Below are 14542 nucleotides of genomic sequence, written 5' to 3'. Positions count from 1 at the left end.
TCTAGAAGGTGGAAGAGAAGGTTGTGACTAGGCCCTGAGTTAATACTCCAACACACTCCAACACATATTTCCTGTCGCTATGGGAGAGGGAAGAGATCTGCTGTTGCCTGTCCAGTCGGCACATCTCTCATACACACATTGACCTCTGACCCCTCAAGTGGGCACTTTATCTGTGATTGACCAACGAGAGACAAGTGACTTCAAACTCCCACAGGCTGTTACAAAAGCATTCCACACATGTCTCAAGCACTCAGGGGGAACATTGTGCGTGTGTTTGTGTGTGTCCCCCTGCATCATGTTTGTGTCCTCCCAGGCATTGAACCCAGGTCATTTGCATACTTCCATACGGATAGCCCATTGAGCTAAAGACTACATCAGCTCTGGGAGCACAAAACTTCCGGTCTTTGGCAAGGTTACTCATCGCCGTTGTGCCTATGGTCCTCTGGAGACCTATGGAACCATGGGCCCTGTTCTGTACAGATCCCCAAAAAGGTAGTGCAGGGAGCGAGGGAGGTCCATGAAGGCAGGAATGGAACAGGGCCTAAGTGTGCTCTGCAGGAGGAGGAGAACACGCAGCGTGAGCATGGTCTGTCGAGTCCTATCAGAGATACTTCTGACCTTGAGAGAGATGTATTGATCATCCGGCACTCTTCCAAACACAGAGAAAACTGATACCTGCCTTCCTGAATCATTGATAAGCATACAGTGCTCGCTCCCTCTCTCTCCATCTATCTATTTTTTCTGCTGCTCTTCTCTCTTTTTTGCCATTCCAAAGAAAAGTTAATTATCAAACCAACCAAGGTTGTTTTAAAGGTCCAACGCAGCTGTTTTTATCTCAATATCAAATTATTTCTGAGAAACAATTAAGTACCTTACTGTGATTGTTTTCAAAGAGCAATTTCTCAAGCAAGAATTTTACTAGGACTGTCTGGGAGTAGGGAGGGGAAAACTGAAAACTAGCTGTTATTGGCAGAGAGGTTTGGAACTCTATTTCTTATTGGTCTATTACCTAATTTAATGTCTAGTGATGTCACCATGGAAGGCCAAAACTCCATCCCAACAAAATGTCACAGTGTTAAACCAACCTTATAGTGTGGAAATATACACTGAGTGTACAAAACATTATGGACATAGACTGGCCAGGTGAATCCAGGTGAAAGCTATGATCCCTTATTGATGTCACTTGTTAATTCCACTTCAATCAGTGTAGATGAAGGGGAGGAGACAAGTTAAATCATATTTTTCAAGCCGTGAGACAACTGAGACATGGAATGTGTATGTGTGCCATTTAGAGGGTGAATGGGCAAGACAAAAGATTTAAGTGCCTTTGAACGGGGTATGGTAGTATGTGCCAGGCTCACTAGTTTGAGTGTGTCAAAAACTGCAACGCTGCTGGGTTTTTCACGCTCAACAGTTTCTCATGTGTATCAAGAATGGTCCACCACCCAAAGGAAATCCAGCCAACTTGCCACAACTATGGGAAGCGTTGGAGTCAACATTGGCCAGCATCCCTGTGGAATGCTTTCGACACCTTGTAGAGTCCATTCCCTGATGAATTGAGGCTGTTCTGAGGGCAAAAGGGGGTGCAACTCAATATTAGGAAGGTGTTCCTAATGTTTTGTATACTCAGTGTATATAAAACACAGGTAAATCATGTATTTGATTGCACTGGGCCTTTAAGGGTCAGAGGAATTTCAAACAGGTTTAGGTCTGTTTTCTCATGTAACAACATATTTGTAAAGACCATTTCAGATACTCTAATTAAAATGTATTTTGGCAAACAAACACAGATTTAGAACATTTGACCAATACCTGACAAACTTATTTTTCTATGATGCCCATCACAGAAAAGTATTTAGAACTTATTCTATATGGAGACAACATTTTCTGAATTGGTAACACAGAAATCTGCCTCCTTAACTCTCTGAAAACACACACACACACACACACACACACACACACACACACACACACACACACACACTCCTATTAACTCTCACAAATGGTAAAATACAATAACTTAAATCTACACGCACATAAAACAGTGTAGAGTAAAAAAGAGTAACCTCTGATCCTTACTGTACACCACATCTTATTGATGACAGAAGAGGTTAATTTGAATCATGTATTCCACCATGTACACCCTTTTACAGTGTGTGTGTGTGTGTGTGTGTGTGTGTGTGTGTGTGTGTGTGTGTGTGTGTGTGTGTGTGTGTGTGTGTGTGTGTGTGTGTGTGTGTGTGTGTGTGTGTGTGTGTGTGTGTGTGTGTGTGTGTGTGTGTTGTGCACCGAGGCATCCAGAGAAATTGTGTCTAGATGTCTCACATGCTCCTGAACAGTTGACTGAGCACAAACAGAACAGGGTTCAGTACGGTCTCTTCACACCTTTTGTCTGTTGTGTGTGTGTACATTAGCTAAATGTTAGTGGATTGGGAAAGTCTTTTGCTTTACACTTCTGTACACCAGCCTATGAGCAGGATACATTACATACAAGGACTGCAGTGAGAAGCAATACAAGCCCCTTGTGAAGGCAGCACTTCTTTAGTCATACACAGTAGGAGATCAGTCAGTCTTCACTTGGCTTCAATGTGTCTTTATAAAGATTGCGGTATGTGGGTCATAATAGTGAAAGTGTGTGTCTTGGGCATTTCAAGTTTCCCAGACATTTTATTTTAGTGTGGATCATGATTTTGAGTGACAGGAGTGTCACTTCCTCCATCAGAAAGGAGAGAATAGAAACTGCAGTGAAGAGACAGAGACGCGTGGTGAAAGTCCCTGCAGGCAACGCTGAAACTCCAGCTAACTTCCTGCTCAGATACACACAACGCTGAAACTCCAGCTAACTTCCTGCTCAGATACACACAACGCTGAAACTCTAGCTAACTTCCTGCTCAGATACACACAACGCTGAAACTCTAGCTAACTTCATACTCAGATACACACAACGCTGAAACTCCATCTAACTTCATACTCGGATACACACAACGCTGAAACTCTAGCTAACTTCCTGCTCAGATACACACAACGCTGAAACTCTAGCTAACTTCATACTCAGATACACACAACGCTGAAACTCCAGCTAACTTCATACTCAGATACACACAACGCTGAAACTCCAGCTAACTTCATACTCAGATACACACAACGCTGAAACTCCAGCTGACTTCATACTCAGATACACACAACGCTGAAACTCTAGCTAACTTCATACTCAGATACACACTATGCTGAAACTCTAGCTAACTTTATACTCAGATACACACAACGCTGAAACTCCAGCTAACTTCATACTCAGATACACACAACGCTGAAACTCCAGCTAACTTCATACTCAGATACACACAACGCTGAAACTCCAGCTAACTTCATACTCAGATACACACAACGCTGAAACTCCAGCTAACTTCATACTCAGATACACACAACGCTGAAACTCCAGCTAACTTCATACTCAGATACACACAACGCTGAAACTCTAGCTAACTTCATACTCAGATACACACAACACTGAAACTCCAGCTGACTTCATACTCAGATACACACAACGCTGAAACTCCAGCTAACTTCATACTCAGATACACACAACGCTGAAACTCCAGCTAACTTCATACTCAGATACACACAACGCTGAAACTCTAGCTAACTTCATACTCAGATACACACAACGCTGAAACTCTAGCTAACTTCCTACTCAGATACACACAACACTGAAACTCTAGCTAACTTCATACTCAGATACACACAATGCTGAAACTCCAGCTAACTTCATACTCAGATACACACAACGCTGAAACTCCATCTAACTTCATACTCGGATACACACAACGCTGAAACTCTAGCTAACTTCCTGCTCAGATACACACAACGCTGAAACTCTAGCTGACTTCATACTCAGATACACACAACGCTGAAACTCCATCTAACTTCATACTCGGATACACACAATGCTGAAACTCTAGCTAACTTTATACTCAGATACACACAACGCTGAAACTCCAGCTAACTTCATACTCAGATACACACAACGCTGAAACTCTAGCTAACTTCATACTCAGATACACACAACGCTGAAACTCCAGCTAACTTCATACTCAGATACACACAACGCTGAAACTCCAGCTGACTTCATACTCAGATACACACAACGCTGAAACTCCAGCTAACTTCATACTCAGATACACACAACGCTGAAACTCTAGCTAACTTCATACTCAGATACACACTATGCTGAAACTCTAGCTAACTTTATACTCAGATACACACAACGCTGAAACTCCAGCTAACTTCATACTCAGATACACACAACGCTGAAACTCCAGCTAACTTCATACTCAGATACACACAATGCTGAAACTCTAGCTAACTTTATACTCAGATACACACAACGCTGAAACTCTAGCTAACTTTATACTCAGATACACACAACGCTGAAACTCCAGCTAACTTCATACTCAGATACACACAACGCTGAAACTCCATCTAACTTCATACTCGGATACACACAATGCTGAAACTCTAGCTAACTTTATACTCAGATACACACAACGCTGAAACTCCAGCTAACTTCATACTCAGATACACACAACGCTGAAACTCCAGCTAACTTCATACTCAGATACACACAACGCTGAAACTCCAGCTAACTTCATACTCAGATACACACAACGCTGAAACTCCAGCTAACTTCCTACTCAGATACTCACAATGCTGAAACTCTAGCTAACTTTATACTCAGATACACACAATGCTGAAACTCCAGCTAACTTCCTGCTCAGATACACACAACGCTGAAACTCCAGCTAACTTCATACTCAGATACACACAATGCTGAAACTCTAGCTAACTTTATACTCAGATACACACAACGCTGAAACTCCAGCTAACTTCATACTCAGATACACACAATGCTGAAACTCCAGCTAACTTCCTGCTCAGATACACACAACGCTGAAACTCCAGCTAACTTCATACTCAGATACACACAACGCTGAAACTCCAGCTAACTTCCTACTCAGATACTCACACGTGCACGCAGAAAAGCACACACATACACGTACAGAGGAAGGAGAGGAATTGACGCCTCCAGTGGAACCTCATCCTCCACTTCCGCAGAGGAAAGGAGATACCACTTCTCCCCCTCTCTTCCTTTCACACCCGTCCCCCTCAGAGGGGCAATAAATCAATCAGCACCAAAATAACTGACCACACTGAGGCAGCCCTGGCCTTCCCATACTCCTACACACACAATCTCATTCAAAATACACACACTCAGGTCGGAATTCAATCCATTGTAAATAGAGGATTTCAGGATTGCGTTCAAAAGGTATTTTTGAATTCATAGTCACACTTTGATCCTCATATAATTTCCCAGTATGGTTAATTATTAGTAGAAACAATACAACATAAGTGATTTGAGTGACAGTCAGTTTACACCTCTATTGTTATTCCTAATATAGGTTAGTATCTAAATCCTCTTCAGTCCCTCTGCGTTATACAATAGCAGCATCAGTAAAGACAGAGACGAGCTACAGTGCAGCGTTATCTGCATGGGCGGATGATTAGTATGGAACAAGGTATAGTGAGACATTGAGACGGAGATCCACATGCATGTTATTCACTAGAAATGTCTGAGTACCTCTTTACCACCATTCAGACCCCACTCTATGGTTTTATCCCAAATGGTACCCTACTTCCTATACTGTGCCAGTGCCAAAATAAGTGCACTATTTAGGGAATAGGGTGCAATTTCAGATTGGAGAGAAAGACCCTGTCTTTCTATGCTAATAAGTGACATAGGCTACAGTAGTATACTGTGTAAAGGGACTTACCTTTGATTCCAAACTTTGAGTTTCCCCCGAATTTCAAGATGACCAGCATCAATAGAAAACCCATGAAGGCTACTGCTGCAATCCCTACGACCACATATACCTGAAAGAATGACAAAGCTGTTGAGCTAGAACCACCACTACCACTCCAAAATACAATGTGTCACAGCGTGTAGCCTACTACCACCAAGATACACCTACCATATAAAAACATGAAATATAAAACTTAAACACACTGTCAACCCTAAACATACTAGATAGTAGTACGACTACTAAAAGTAGTGGTAAAATATATTGTATAAAAACATAAACAAAATGGTATAAGCACTGCCCCCACAACAGTTACAGGCTCCCACAAACACACACATAAAGAGGTGACTTAGAGTGTGACTTACAGCAACTCTGTCTTCTGGTGGCTCTAGAGGTGTGTCCTCTGTTTTCAAAGAGCAGAGAAGACAGCAGATGCTACAGTATCCCTCATTTATAGTGAAGTTGATTAAATGTCCCTGTCCCTGTGGGTAACACGTTACTTGAGGGATACCTACATAAGCACTTCATAACAATATTTGTATTATGTCTTGTGGTTGTTGACATAAGCATGTGCTACTTATGAATTCAGTATATATGGGTTGGGTAATGAATGTGTTATGAAGTCCTTATATAGTTACCTTTCAAGTAAAGTGTTCCCTCTGAGTGTCAGAGTGACATAGGCCTATGTACTTGTTAACCTCTGCTGTGTGATTGGGTAATGTGACGGGAGAGTAACTATACCTGTAGTTGGGTCTGTGGTGCCCAGATCCAGGGTGTGAGGAGAGGGAACAGAAAATAAACTATTAACACTCAATAACACAAAAAGCAAACCTCAGAAATCAATCATCTTTAGTGTCAAGACATCTGGTATTCAGGAAAGTAAAGAACATTGAATGATTCTCAACAGTTCAATGAGCGATTTAGACAGTCAATGTTGCATGTAAATATTTGAAGAGCCACTCACCATAGTAAAGTGGTTCTGTCACTGTTCCTGTTGGGTAAAATACAAAAAGTACTTGATTGAGAAATAAAGGTCATAGATTAGTTAGGAACTCCCCTCAACTGATTGTCTAGGTCTAATTGGACACAAATTGAAAAATAATTAACAAAAATGAGCAGACACACAGCCCTCTAGGAATTGAGTTTGACACCCCTGTCCTAAGTGTAATTTGACCCCTAGCCCCTACCCCCTAAACACTTGAGTAGATCTGAGAGGATTGGACATATAGGTGTTAGCAATATGGTAATAGCTCCATTTTGCCCTTTGATAGGCCAGGTGGAATTGTTGCCGTATTACAGACTATCCAATCCTCTCAGATTGACACAAGTAGGATAGGGGTTGACTACACACCACATACCTCCATCAAAGGGGTCAAGCATGAAGTGAGCCTCGACGGTCTTGCGGTCTTGTCCGTACTTGTTGCTGGCCAGCAGAGTGTACGGTCCGTTGTTGATGTGTGTGGGGCTGTCCAGCTGCAGGCAGCCGTGGTACTCCCTCTCAGAGAAGTCATGGATCATAGTCATGATGTAGGGTCCCTCATTTACCGGCTCCCCGTTTAACAGCCAGCGGAGATCAGGTTTTGGGTTCCCAGACATACTGAATGGGATGCACCAGTGGTGGTCTGAGTAGGCATCACTCAATTTACTGATGTTAGGGGGAACTGGGGGAGGGATAGAGGGACAGAGAGAATGGGTGAGTGAGAAAGAGAGAATGGGTGAGTGAGAAAGATCGAGGGAGAAGCAAAAGGGGACAAAACATGAAGACAAAACATGGTCCAGAAGAAAAACTAGTTAAGACAACGGTATTATTCTCATTCTAGTCCCTCCATGTCTAGAGTCATGTTTGGAACTCACAGAGGATGTCGAGGAAGACTGAGGACTCATTCTCGCCCACAATGTTCTCAGCGCTGCAGGTGATCTTACAGTTGTTGTCCAGTGAGGAGAGGTTATAGAGATGGAGCTCAGACACCTGCCCTGAGGCCTCAATCTGCAGAGGACCATGCAGAGACACAGTGAGTCAGGCACCCACCTCATCCATCGTACCAATGCTTTTACACATCCACAACTATCTTGAAACTATTTTTCAACACAACACCTGTTGCTGGTTATTAGTGCTATTGTAAGATTATTGTTAACCATTTCTTAACAGATATCCTTCCCTAGTGTCTTGTTAATTTTTGACACAGTGTTGGTTCTTCTGAGCACCTATGCTAAACAAATGGTGTTACGCCTAGATTAGCAAGTAACATTATAGGCCAATGCTGGTTAATAATTGGTTAAAAGCCTCAGTGTTAAAATATCTGCATTATATAAAGCTGGCCAAGGCCATTGTAAAATATATATATAGTGTGAAACAGTACTGCCGTTAAAGTGTATATTATCCCTGTTCATTAAGAATTGATCTGTTTAAAGGTGAGAATGGTTTATGCCAGGTAAGGGTAGGTTTTGTTAGGATCCTTGTTCACCTCATTCATGTAGAGCTGTTTGTCTAGGCAACATGTTGATGCTATAACTCTGCCATATACTCAGACGTGTGAGTTTATAGGCGTTTTACATTAGTCTTCCTTCGAGCTGAGCTAATTCTGCTATTGGCCAAGTAACTTTGTTTTTTCAAGTTAATTCTTTCTGTTAACAAATGTTTGTAAATTTTTTGGCCTTTGTATATTTTGTAAATACATCTCTGGATCCAGTCTTCTCATCAACTTTACTGTTAAATAAATACCACTTATTTTTACATTTGCACCTCTGACTAAATAGGCTGCCAGATTCTCTGTCTTAAAGAGCGACTGACACTAAAAAGCAACTTCTCGTTCTGAAAATGTCCCATGTGACATCGATATGAGTCCGAAAAAATGTATTATATTGTCAAAATTGACTACATAGTGTAAATAGTATAATTTTGGTCATAAAGTCAGTCTCGTCCAAAACTGAGATTTGCGAAATGATAGTAAAAAATGGTGTCAAGGAATGAAGGGTACCATAACAGTTTTCCTTGGGTTTGGTTTATTTCAATCCTGCCCACATGCCCACAGCTGGCAGCACCCATAAAGTAATAATCAATTAAGAGATGATCATAATGCCCATGGTGAATTTGGTTTGACATTTGATATCCCTATGGGGCTAGTTAGGGACCATCACTAAATTATACAATGTACATGGGACAATATTTTAAAAGGTCAATAGCTGCCAATTTCAATAACTTAACTTCAAACCAACTACAAATATTGAAAGAATTGAATGAGGAAACTAAAAGAGCCATTTACATTGTGTAATTTATGGATGGTCCCTAACTATCCCAAAATCTATAGAAACGGTTGCACACCAGCCGGCTGAAGCTTATTGGCTAAATCATTTGGCTAACTCTTCCCACCTGCGAACACACACAAGAGACACCCACATCAAACCACACCCTGAAACCAACTCACGTTTGAAATCAGTCATAGCATTTCTTAATTAACAAAATCTAAAACGAGGCCAAATCAGGAAGTGCAGTCGCCCTTTAACAGAAGGAATGTGCCTTTAACTGGTGGATTGGTGTTGTCGCTGATGGGTAGGTCCAGGAGTCTTACGTGAGCAGGAACAACTCTGGGCCCAAGTTAGAGGCCTTAGTAACATGGGCACAGAGTTTTTCCGGGTCATCTCACGTGGTCAGTAAAATTCCTGGCCCTACTCATGGGTGCATCTAAAATGGCATTCTATTCCCTATATAGTGCACTACTTTTGACCTAGGGTGCCATTTGAGATGCAGACATGGGATTTTTGGTGGCAGGCGACGGTGGTGACTGACCTCATTGTAGGAGACGAGTGGGGTCATGTTCCAGATGAGCTCAGGAGAGGGCGCTCCGGAGGTGTTGCATGTCAACACCACATCAGCACCCTCCTGCACCGTCACCTTGGACGGGCTCAGAGTCGCCATGGGAACCACTGCCAATGACAACGAAGGGGAGATTCAATGCAATCTTAGTTCAAAATCACAGCATAAACACGGCGATGGTCACACACAGACTACAACTCCATGTGTCTCGCAACTCAGATAAAATTAATTAGACACAGTTTGGAGCCTCGCTAAGTGGAGACAACAACACAACCAAAGGTGGAGAGGATGGGACTGTGACTTGAAGGTGACCCACGTGTCCAATCAGTAGCTTGGCTGCCTCTTAGCCGCAGCCAATGGCATGGGAGCGTAAGGCGAGGAAGGGCCAGTGTCGACAGTCCTGGTTGATAAAATTGACAGATCTCTTATCTCCACTAAGGGAGGTCGCCAAGACTCTTATCAGCATGGCAACGCTCTCAATGATTCTAGAACCCAGAAAACAATTCATTTCAGCACTCAGACCATACCATCTGAAGCACCTTCAGTAAATCAACCCTTACAGCTTGAGCAGTCTCAGTTGCTCTCTTACAAGCACTGCCAGCTGCGGTGTTAACCCTACCCACTCAACAAGCTACAGTACACTAGTAAAGCACAGTATGCCTTTACAATGTGTCTATCTTTAAAAACACACCGCGTGGGCTAAATTGGTTGCAATGATTGTTTACTGGTTGTAACCAGTTTTAGACACTAGAACCTACAGCATCAACATCTCCAATATAAATATTGGTAGGCAGCAGTGAAGGCCATAGCTTAGTCTCAGATAACCTCTGCATCCAACACATGAAAACTACTGCACTGAGCTGTGGATTTCATATAGTACAGGATGACAGAAGGAGAGCGGGAGATATGAACAGAGAAAGAATGACAGAGATGCCCTGAAAAAGAGATGTTGAGAGAGAGAGAGAGAGAGAGAGAGAGAGAGAGAGAGAGAGAGAGAGAGAGAGAGAGAGAGAGAGAGAGAGAGAGAGAGAGAGAGAGAGAGAGAGAGAGAGAGAGAGAGAGAGAGAGAATGTTAGAGAAAAAGTTAGAGAAAAATAGAGAAAAGGGGGATTTGCAAGGTTCTCATTGTGTTTAGCTGCCTGGCAGGCCTGGCGCATCGTACACATGCCTCTCCCTTGAGTCGTCTTCATATGTCACTCACACAGGGGTCCCCCTGCCATCTCTCCAGGGGCCTGCAAGTAACCGTGGCGATGGGGAAAATAGCAGCCTAATGGAGTGGAGACTGGACTGCCGGATCAATAAGTGTTATCATTGTCGTTATATAGCCTCTGTGCCCCAGAGCACACTAGTTCAGGCCCAGGTTCCTCTTTGTTATCAACACACACTGGTGAGTATTACTGAGTAGAAGGGGGGAACTGATCCTAGACCAGCTTTGGTTTGTGGGTAATCATAATGGTTTGTCATTATGATACCGCATGTGAATCTAAGGAGAGTTTATTCAGAAAAGCAATTAAAGGGATTTTTTTCTAAAATTTTGGCTGGGAAGGATATATTTTAAATTAAAGCAAGTGGTTTGTGGAAAAAGATAAGATCCACGGTGTGTGTTTTGAGGATCATTGGGAGGTGTGCGTGTGTGTGTGTATTTTGGGGCCATTACCACAGTAAGGGGGGTTGAGCCTGGTCAGAGGTTTCCTCCCGCCACCCTCCTCTATACATTTGAGCTCCTGAACATCAGCCTCCTCTCCCAGCCACAGCTTCATCCACATGTTCTCACAGGAACAGTGCAGCGGGTTCCCTGAAAGAATCCTACACACACAGAAACACAGTGTTGAATCACACACTGACACGAACACACACATGTATGAAGGTATGCGCACACATGCACTAATGTTTTTTTATTCCTTATTTTTTATTATCCATGATGACACATTGTCAGTCGGGGGGTGAAAGAATCAACTCACAGATTTGATATGTTTAAATGTCGAAATATCCTCCAATACAGAGATGACAAGTTGTTGTCTTTCAGATTCCTGTCAATCAGAATAGAATGTACATTATTATCAACGATTAGTTGAAAGACATATCCAAAAGAAATACTAAACTGTACAACCATTCCAGCAACTGTTCTTGTCTGTCTTGCGAGATACAATTATTTTTGTAAGAACTGTAGTTTGACCTTCAAATTGAGATTCATTTAGCCTTATAAAAGCCACTCACAGATACTGAAGTTTGAGGTTGTTCTGGAAAGCCAGTCGAGAGACATAGGTAAGCCTGCTGTTAGTCACAGTTCTGCAAAGCAAATATACACAAAAACATCATCATATTGCCCTAGGATGCCAACACCAATCCAATCTGGGCTCCATCATGACCACAAGTATAAAATATCACATAACAGACTTACAGATTCGTGAGGTTCCGGTAATAATGCAGGTCTTTGTCATTGATGGATGAGAAGCTACTCTGATTTGCAATATATCTGTTAAAAATTAAATTGGGAAAAAAAGTTAGAGAATAGTAAGTAGTAGGCTAACACTGAACGACAAGTGCACGCGTATGCAGCACATTTCAAACGATATTAAATGATGTTGATGTGTTTTTCGGGGAGATTTTTGTTTAAGATTTTTGTCAAGTTCGTTTGGAAATACAGAGGAACCTTCCAATAGACCTTTACTCAAGTCGTCTAATTATTGTCATTTTTAACAGTCGATTATTATATAAACAAAATAAACATTGTTAGGCTACTTGTATTGTATCTTTAAAATCCTATAACGGTGACAGTATGCTATGGATATCAAAGGATCGGCTATGGTCTTTAGAAAGACGCTCCCATCATGTCCTCGTAACATCATGCATTCTAAATGCTGTAGCCCTACTTTTGTTTAAAATAACCCTGATGATTCTCTGTTTGTCTTCAATTAGGCTATGCTAAATCTGAACAGCTCTGAAACGTGGGTGGAGATTAATTTAGTCTAGGCCTATTAGTTTTAGTTCACAATGGAAGCAAAATGGCCTAAGCTATACATTTCTCAGAATAGAAAATTCTAGTCTTTCTAGGCTTTTGGGCCTATTATCGGAGCCAAACGTCTGGGGGGTAGTAGCCTATTTGCTAATATTTGAACTAGGCTACTGTATGGGTTTCTGCGGGAGTAGCACTACACCTCTCCCCCACTCCGCTCTGTTTCTTCCCGGGGCCACGGAAGAGCGTCAATCGGTACCGATAGCACCACAACAGTCTCTCACCGTTCAGGTGTCCCCATCTCTCTCACACTGACATAAACACGCGAGCGCGTGTACACACACACACACACACACACACACACACACACACACACACACACACACACACACACACTGTCTATAATTGTTGCTTTTTGGTTGTTTATTTATTTTCCTAAGATCACCCGTGAAAAACTATACAATAGGTTTTATTGGCCAATTCAAATAGCCTAATTACTGACTGAGACTTGACCATTCGATTGAATCTTCAATTCTACTCATATTTATAGACTAAAACGCATAGCCTTTTTTCACCTCATTATTGTGTGCCAATAAGGCAGGCATGCTATGTCTGTCATATATGTTGGGTCCAGTGATGATGGATCGTTGACAGTGACTCACATGTCCGTGATGTTGTCCATCTCCAGCTCAGACTGCAGCACTGGGAAAGCCATGATGCCCCGCTCCTGGTCCACACAGGCGATCCTGGTCCCGCTGCAGGAGCAGGACGCAGGGCAGGCGGCCCCGAGCCTCCACAGTCCCATTAATACCCAACACAACTCCAACAGAGATACCCAGCTACCCCTCCGAAAGGCGCTCATCTCGGCTCCCTCCACGCCCGACCCAGGACAGCTCGGATCAGCCAAGCTCCAGCAGAAAGAGACGCTGTCAGATGCTCAACCCAGACGGGCATGCACCAGCCGCTATCCGCGCAAATGGGTGCGACGATGAAAATGGGTTTATCCGTTCCGCTCGTCGCCACAAGAATGCAGCCAGTCACTCAAAATCACATCGAGACACCGACGTGTGTTTATGCCAAGGATTCCTTTGCGCCGTCTCTCTCTCTCTCTCTCTCTCTCTCTCTCTCTCTCTCTCTCTCTCTCTCTCTCTCTCTCTCTCTCTTTCCCTCTCCCGCCTCTCAGACAGATGACACTGATAGGCCTAATTCCACACAAAACACCATGTCCTGTGCAGGTCTGCCAGATTCAGAGCCGTGGATGAATAGATAACCAACAGAAACGATGGAGCCGAAAGCACACACCGTTTAGGCTATTGTCGCGTTGTTCAGTCAATGCACTGAGGAGGAGGCGGCGCGCGTACCAGCATCAAAACATATGTTATAGATCGTCGACGCCGTCAGGAATACGCCCTCCAGCCATCGTTACAATTCTACTGCGATTGCTCCAGATGGTCAGGGGTTAAAGTGCTCCCCTCTCCTCCTGGTCATTCACCTGAGGCCTTGTCTTTAGACTTGTGTCCTTGTATAACGGACAAACAGCATAAGCTCGAACATGAGCGATATGGGGCTGGGTTTACAGCCTGAGTGTATTCGAATAGAAAGTCGTGTGTTAATTAAAAAACTAAATGACAGCACAGCCAGGTGAGCATCTGCTAAAATCACATTTGATGTATCCCACTGGCACAGCGGGGCATATGGGGCACTAGCCTACACAGTCACCAATCATTCCCTCTTTAGCTGCTGTGTACCAACCTCCATCACCTTATTAAATCATTAGTCTGTATTTCATAACCATAAAGATTTTAGCCAGCGTGTGCACTGAATCAATAACATGTCACCTGACTGCAGCGGAGGGATGTCATTCACCCGCTGGACTCCTTACAAATGGAGTTATAAATCTGCCTCCTTGGCTCCTTC

The 14542-nt window shown here is 42.9% G+C and overlaps 1 protein-coding gene across 1 annotated transcript in view; it reads right to left on the bottom strand.

Annotated features, from left to right (window-relative positions):
* The window catches only part of ntrk2a (neurotrophic tyrosine kinase, receptor, type 2a), a 50947-nt gene extending 36632 nt beyond the window's left edge, over positions 1 to 14315 (bottom strand). Inside the window, exons 1-12 of the mRNA XM_055918968.1 lie at positions 13288 to 14315; positions 12071 to 12145; positions 11887 to 11958; positions 11631 to 11699; positions 11327 to 11475; positions 9643 to 9779; positions 7710 to 7842; positions 7214 to 7516; positions 6820 to 6840; positions 6597 to 6608; positions 6221 to 6258; positions 5829 to 5928 (exon numbers count right to left, since the gene is read on the bottom strand). Coding sequence (XP_055774943.1) covers positions 5829 to 5928; positions 6221 to 6258; positions 6597 to 6608; positions 6820 to 6840; positions 7214 to 7516; positions 7710 to 7842; positions 9643 to 9779; positions 11327 to 11475; positions 11631 to 11699; positions 11887 to 11958; positions 12071 to 12145; positions 13288 to 13487 — 1309 coding nt within the window. The 5' untranslated portion in view covers positions 13488 to 14315. The remainder of the gene's footprint in view (positions 1 to 5828; positions 5929 to 6220; positions 6259 to 6596; positions 6609 to 6819; positions 6841 to 7213; positions 7517 to 7709; positions 7843 to 9642; positions 9780 to 11326; positions 11476 to 11630; positions 11700 to 11886; positions 11959 to 12070; positions 12146 to 13287) is intronic.
* Between the last annotated feature and the right edge of the window lie 227 nt (positions 14316 to 14542).

Source organism: Salvelinus fontinalis, chromosome 4 (genome assembly GCF_029448725.1).
Source record: "Salvelinus fontinalis isolate EN_2023a chromosome 4, ASM2944872v1, whole genome shotgun sequence".
Taxonomy (NCBI): domain Eukaryota; kingdom Metazoa; phylum Chordata; class Actinopteri; order Salmoniformes; family Salmonidae; genus Salvelinus; species Salvelinus fontinalis.
This window is presented reverse-complemented; position numbering and strand designations above follow the sequence as displayed.